Below are 7,450 nucleotides of genomic sequence, written 5' to 3' on the forward strand. Positions count from 1 at the left end.
AGAATATAGCTAGGATGGTCAGATATCATACGAAATCAAGTCAGAATCAGAGCCTAAGTTGGAAAAAAAAATTACGATAGCAGCAAAACCATTTTTTTTATGCAAATTCTTAGGGATTTATCCAATCTTAAAGATTAGATAAAGAAGGAACGAATTTAGCATTATGAAGACTCCTGATCAACCTAAGAAAACCTAATGATTTTGGTACAAAGGAGTAAAATAAAAAGAGTAGAAAACAGCTCAAACAAGGTTTTCAAAAAAAAAAATTCTCTCTGCTTTTGTCAATTTTTTTGGTGAACATGAGTTAAACTCCTACACTTAGTTCAAAAGAGGTATACACCATCTCCAACACATGGGATCCAAAATTGAGTAACAACATAAACTATTATGATTTTGGTATTAAATGTTCTATTATATAAGAAGAGTTCTATTACGGTGTTTTTTGCCATCAATATCACATGAGGTGGTAGATCTATGCTTGAAAATGTTTTTTAATTTAGGTTGATTTTTGGGTCTTTTAAAAGCCATAAACAAGTTAATCAAGTTTTTTTTTAGTGTTTTCTAAATATTTGTATAAAAAAAAAAGATGAAAATAGAGGTTTTGGGAAAAAAAATACCATGTTAGGAAAACTCTAATTATTAGATTTTGGAGTTATAGATGACTTGTCATTCACTTTTTTTATTTACAAAAAATCAAAAAAAAAAAGGCCCAACGCGTGGGCATGACCTCTTATTCATGGTCAAGATGCATGCTTGACTTGTTTTTTTACTTCCCCTTGCCCATTTTTTTTCATTTTTTATTAATTTAATGTGTTTTTTTATATATAATTTTACCTTTTGTTATCCAATATTATCAATAATGTATTTTTTTATTTAATTTAAAATAAAAATATTTTTTGTTATTTGGCTTAAAAAATCAGGTTTACTTTGGCATGTGGTAGTATTGTGGTTGAATTGCTATTTTAATTTTTTAAAAAAACTTTTTTGATTTAAATTAATATTATTTTTTAGAGCTGTTTTGATGTGATAAAATCTAAAATGAATTTTAAAAAATAAAAAAAATATTATTTTAATATATTTTTAAATAAAAATAATTGAAACACATTTATTACATCTCGAAGCAGGTAATGAATAGCTCCAAATAATGTAGATGAACTTATTATTAATCCTTTTTTTACGTTGTACACTATCGCAATGTTAGAGAATAATATAAATCATATTTTACTATTGATCTGAGATGATTCTTTGACATGATATCAAAGCCATATTTTACTATTGACCTGAGATGATTCTTTGACATGATATCAAAGTTTTGATAACAAAGCGCTAACGAGTTCGAAACTCATAATCCTTATTTATTTAATAAAAATCAAGTATAAGATAATGTGAGTCTATGCAAGTTTTCAATTCAAAAGGCTTTCACTTAAAGTAATGTGAGTCTATGTAAGTTTTCAATTCAAAAGGCTTTCACTTAAAAGAAAATGTTAAAAAATAATATAAATAATATCTTGGGACCTTACTTAACATCTTAAGCAATTAGATTAAGATGATTCTTTACATTTCCTTTCATTATAAATTTTAAATTGCTGAAAATAAATAAAAAATATACGATATAAAAAAATTAAAATTAAAAAGAAATGTTATAAACGTGATTGTACGCAATGCCATCAGGGCCTACTTGTATTCAGTTTTCGGATAGGGTTTGCTTTTAATCCACGTATTCAGTTTAAAAAATTTCTTTGAAAAGGGACGTTTCGTTTCTTTTATTTATTTAATAAAAAAAGAAAGGATTTTGATGCTTGGGTTGGCCTTTAAAGGAGCACAAGCAGTAGAGAAATTGAAACTGAGTCAATTCGGGTGATGCTTTATTCTTTGTCAAACCTTTGTAATTCTCTTGATTGACTGGGTTTTTTTCTAAAAAAAACTCAGCCACCACCCCTCAAAGCTCCCTCCCTCCCTCCCTCTTGAAATGAAATCAAACAGCTTGATGTTTGCTTTATTGAGCGCAGGTGTAAGCGTAGTGATCTTATGCGTCACACATTGGATTTACAAGTGGAGGAACCCAAAATGCAATGGAAAGCTCCCACCAGGCTCCATGGGCTTCCCTCTTCTTGGAGAGACCATTCAATTCTTCGCTCCCTATAAGGCAAATAACATTTCTCCTTTTATCACGAAGAAAATGGAGAGGTAAATATGCCATACAACTTCTCTCCTTATTTTATTTTTTTCACGTTGTTGGTCACCATAACATCATGATGTTTTATGAAATTACTTGTTCCAGAAACTTCCTAGCTAGCAACGTAACCAAAACAAAACTCCTTGTCAGGGTATATATTTTCAATAAGTTTTTAGTTAAATGACAACATATATATTTAAAATAAAAAACAATTAGAGAAAATAGTAATTTTTACTAATACAAAGTATTTTATAGGATGACTTAAATCTAAATTCTCCTGACAAGAGGCTTAAGAATACGGAACTCTGATATCAAATAAAAAAAGGGATCCGATGATAATGACTCTCTAGACTCTAGCAGTAGTTATTATGTATTAGCCTTAAAAATATTAAAAACTTCCTTCAACGTTGGGGAGCACGGTCGTGCCAGACCCCTCTTTCACCCTTTTCTTGTTTTTTTAGCCGTGCATCGGTGCATGCATGTTGAGATTAAAGTAATTAGAAACAAATCAAATAATGTAATGTAATTGTCTTTCAGGTATGGTTCTATATTTAAAACCCACTTGGTTGGTCATCGACTGATCATTTCCACCGATGCGGGATTCAATAGTTTCATTTTTCAACAAGAAGGGAAGTTATTTCAGTGTTGTTACCCAAAGAGCTTCAGCGAGATTGCAGGGAGAGAAAGTATAGTTTCTGCCGGAGGTTTTCTGCACAAGTATCTAAGAAACTTAGTGATGAACCTTGTTGGTAATGAAAGTATGAAACAAAAACTTCTTCCTAAAGTTGAAAAAATGGTATGCGAACATCTACAGAGTTGGTGCGGACAGGCAAGTATTGAGTTGAGAGAAGCAGTTGCTAAGGTACGTAAACATGTTTCAGATTTGTTCTCTTTTAGTCATCCTCAATGATTTAGGGCCTGCAGTGTCTGCTCTATCCTAGGATATGTTTGGTAGAGTGGGGGAGGGCTTTCGTAAGTTCTTACGCCCTTTGAGCATGGTCTCAGTCTGGAAGAAGAAGAAGCTTCCATGACGATCGACATTTAACCATAAAAAAGATGTCAATATTATTAAAATATTATTTCAATATATAATATTACTTCAAAGATTTTATTAAAATACAATATCGATGAATCAATAAATACTAGTAAAGCATATGCGATTCTAGGTTGTTTTATTGTTAAGGTATATAGATTGTTTATGAGTTAATATATTAAAATTTTTACTAATATATTTTTCCATGTATTAAAAATAAATTGAGTCCCTTATGCCATATATGGAAGTAAAAAAGATAAACATTAAATCAAAATCAACGATCCCAAGTTTAGAAAAGAGAATATATATATATATATATATATAAAACTAAAAACTTTGAATTACAATTTCTTAGCACATGTTTGTTTTAAATTGTTAGTACTTAAATCAATTGAAAACTCATAAATGTATACAGGATTTTTTTTATTTTTTTTAGTAAGGTGTAAAAGTAGAACAAATCAAGAAAAATCTCTTAAACTAGATCACCTTACGTCAAAGTCTTTCAATTTTTTCAAAATATTTATAGTTTTTAAATTATGTATTATATTTCTTCAAAAATCGAAAGCATTTAAGAATTTAAATTCAATATACATTGAGAAAATAATTGTTTCTTTTTCTTCTATTATTTACATGACTTTTCTTTGTTAGAATTTCACTCTAATTGATAATATTATAGTTGTCATACTAGACTTGATATTCGACTTGGTTTAGAGATCAAGTCATTGGATTACCATTTTATTTCTTATTTATAATTAATGATGTTGTTTTGGTTTTTTATTTTTAATACAATCTTTAGTGTTGACTAAATCATTTGTAATCGGATTAATTATATTATAGATAAATATGTCCAGTTATTTCTAGTTTTTTCAAGTTAATATTAAAACTAATTTGAATTAAAACTTGACACAAGTCAAGCTTCCACTCATGAATTTATTGAGTTAATCCATTAAATTAGGCTTAATTGGATTGCATGACTATAGTCAATATAACATGTTAACATTTTTTAACCAAATTAATTTCCCCTAAAATATAACATTTTTAATCCTTTGTCTTGTCTTTTCAGTTTTTATAAATTTGAATTTATATGATACTTTTTTAATTCTAGTGATTAGAACATAAGATTTCCATGTGGAGGTTACAGGTTAAATTTCTTGAACAAGTGAGATGGAATTAAGAAAGGGAGAGGCTACCACTCATTGTGTAGCTTATATTAATTTAGAAAGCCTCATGTATCTAATAAAGATTCTATACTCTAATTCACTTGACATCATAAAAGGATGGAATGAAAGTGAGAAAAATGTAAGAAAAACTATCTCATATTTACTAAATATATATAACAATAAAAGTTTAGTTGGTATAAGTTCTTGGTAGAAGATATATACGTTATAATATTTTCTAGGGTTGATATAAGTCGAAGAAGAGAAGTTTCTTGGTTTTGTTTTTTGTTTTCTTGGAAAATAATTTTTTTCCCGTAAAAATTAAATAAAAAACAGTTAGTTTACACTACTGTACCTGGACAAAGACATTTAAATTCAAAATAATAACTCCATTCAGCTTAGGGCCTGGATCATTGAGGTTTTCATTGGTTAACCCAGAGATCATTAATAAAATCTAATTTTCTGATTTTATCCACATTTCTGACAAAGGGCTGAGCTATTTATGAAAAATTCAATTGTGCAACAGCAGCTCGCTGTAGAACAGTACAAATACTAATTTATTGAACACTATAGCTTCTTGATCTTAACAGTTATACGGTTTGTCTTCACAGATGGCGTTTAGCTTTGGTGCCAAAATTCTGCTTAGTTACAGCGAATCAAAGTCATCAAAGAACCTGAGAAAAGCGTATGCCGATTTCCAACGTGGCTTAATTTCATTTCCCTTGAACATTCCTGGAACTGCTTATTGGAAATGTTTACAGGTCTAGTCTGCACCATCTCAAACATCTATATTTAGTCTAACAATAATGATGATGATTCCGTAGACAATATTGCTTAATCATTTTAGAAAAAAATCATTTTAGGGACGCAAGAAAGCGGTAGAGATAATAAAAAGTATTTTGGAGGAAAGGTGCGCAACCCCAAGGAAGAGGCAGGAGAAAGACTTCCTTGATCTTGTGATAGAGGAAATTAAGAAAAATGGGAGTTTGATGACTGAGGCAATGGCTTTGGATTTGCTATTTGTACTTGTTTTTGCTGCCTTTGAAACTACTTCAATTGCTCTGACATTAGCTGTTAAAAATGTTTGTGAACATCCTAAAGTGCTGGAAGAATTGATTGTAAGTAATTAAGCATTTTCACGCCCTGTTAATTGTGTTCATTATTTTTCTCTGTTAATTGTGTTCATTATTTTTCTGTTAACTTATACTTCAGACACATGTTTTTGCTATCAGAAAGAACATGAAGCGATTCTGAGGAACAGAAAAATTATTGAATCTGGAATCACTTGGCAAGAATACAAATCAATGACTTTCACACATGCGGTAAGACCAACAATCTTAGCAGATAACAAAGAGAACATCTCATCTTGCTTGATGTTCTAGCTAGTGGCTTCAATTAATTGCATGTTTTTGTTGAAGGTTATCCATGAAACAGTAAGGCTAGCAAATATTGTCCCAGGAATTTTTAGGAAGGTGCTCAAAGATGTTGACATAAAAGGTATGTTTCTACTTCCAAGAACTAAATTCATGTTTTAGATTTCACTTATCTTTATTCCTAGCCTTGGAAATTAACTAATAATTTTTATCTCTCATTATATTCAGGATATACTATTCCAGCAGGTTGGATTGTTATGGTCTGTCCACCGGCTGTTCATATGAATCCGAAGCAATACGATGATCCTTTCACCTTCAATCCATGGCGATGGCAGGTAAGTTTTTCCACGAAAGTTTTATAAATCAGAAATTGTTCAGAATAGTTCTCAACTTTACAGAAATTACCTATTCAATTTCTTGTGATAATATGACTATTAATCCACTAATTACTAAATCCCATAAAAAATAAATTAAAATAAGAAAAGGGGTGTAAAGTGAGCCCTTTCTGAATTTGAATGTATTTGTCCATGAAACGATAGGGGCAAGTACTACATGCAGGATCGCAAAAATTTATGGGTTTCGGAGGCGGTTCAAGACTCTGTGCTGGCGCCGAATTTTCTAAAATGCAAATGGCCATTTTCCTTCACCATTTGGTCACAAAATACAGGTACATAGTAAATAAACGAAAAAATGTTTCTAGTTGATTGGTTGATTATGTTCTTTATATATTTAAATTTATTTCTTGTTTTTGATTTCCTATTCATTTTAAATATTATTTTTTTTCTATATCAGCTAATTGACATGGTCAAATTATCTACTAATTTTAGGTGGAGAGTGATCAAGGGAGGAGATATCATCAGAATTCCAGCTGTTATCTTTCCAAATGGTTTCCACATTCAAATCTTGGAGAAGAATATCCAAAAGGATGCCACAACAACTGAATCAAGGGAAACAGTGTGAAGTTTTTCTTCTGATTATCTGCCTGCGTCGGGTCCGTCAGTTGGATTTGCCTAATTTCTACTGTGCTCCTGTATTTGTTGCCCTCGTTAATTATCTAGATATCACGGTGATGTCTATGAATTACCCATCGATGTATTGATATGTACTCTGTGGATAACTCCAGAAATTCCACAATGAATTGTTAATCTCGCCCTACAGTGAGTCGCTATTTGCAAACCTTTTCATATGAGTTGGCGAAGCTTTTCTATTTTGAAAGACAAGTTACCATTTATCATCACTATAACAGGTTAGTATTTTCACAAATGGTGATATCCTCATAGCTACTAGTGAATTGATATCCAACTTACTAACAGTAGTGACAAGTAATGTTAGGGGGAAAAAACTAGTTACGTTTAAGCTAGTGGTCCTTCTAAAAAAAAATAAGTTCCTTATCAGAAAATTAACCCTCTTATGTTTAAATTAGAAAATATAGAAAGAGTGAATTATGTGCGAAGCAAATCAGTACGTAAGGGTAAAGACTTTTTAATTTGTGTATACGTATGAAGTCTAGTTCTTAGAACGTATAGCTTAGAACTTCAATCGTTATGAACAGGACTACCCTTCTTATATGTTAATTTGCTATATTTATATATGTGGTTATTGAACTTACCTTTTAAAAAGAAAATATGTTTTTAGAAAATTGATCTGTACATATCTCCATTTATTTGATAAAAATTAAGCATAAAATAATATGGATCTATACAAATTTCAA

General features: G+C 30.3%; 1 protein-coding gene across 1 annotated transcript; it reads left to right on the plus strand.

The window, feature by feature from the left end:
- The first annotated feature begins 1,812 nt into the window (after positions 1-1,812).
- LOC105124551 (cytochrome P450 87A3-like) lies at positions 1,813-6,840 on the plus strand. The gene is made up of 9 exons (XM_011024612.1): positions 1,813-2,187; positions 2,714-3,038; positions 4,978-5,127; positions 5,230-5,484; positions 5,599-5,688; positions 5,785-5,863; positions 5,968-6,074; positions 6,279-6,406; positions 6,567-6,840. The coding sequence occupies exons 1-9, from the start codon at positions 1,970-1,972 to the stop codon at positions 6,697-6,699; spliced, it is 1,485 nt and encodes a 494-aa protein (XP_011022914.1). The 5' UTR covers positions 1,813-1,969; the 3' UTR covers positions 6,700-6,840.
- The last annotated feature ends 610 nt before the right edge of the window (positions 6,841-7,450 follow it).

Source organism: Populus euphratica, unplaced genomic scaffold, assembly GCF_000495115.2.
Source record: "Populus euphratica unplaced genomic scaffold, PopEup_1.0 scaffold35.1, whole genome shotgun sequence".
Taxonomy (NCBI): Eukaryota; Viridiplantae; Streptophyta; class Magnoliopsida; order Malpighiales; family Salicaceae; genus Populus; species Populus euphratica.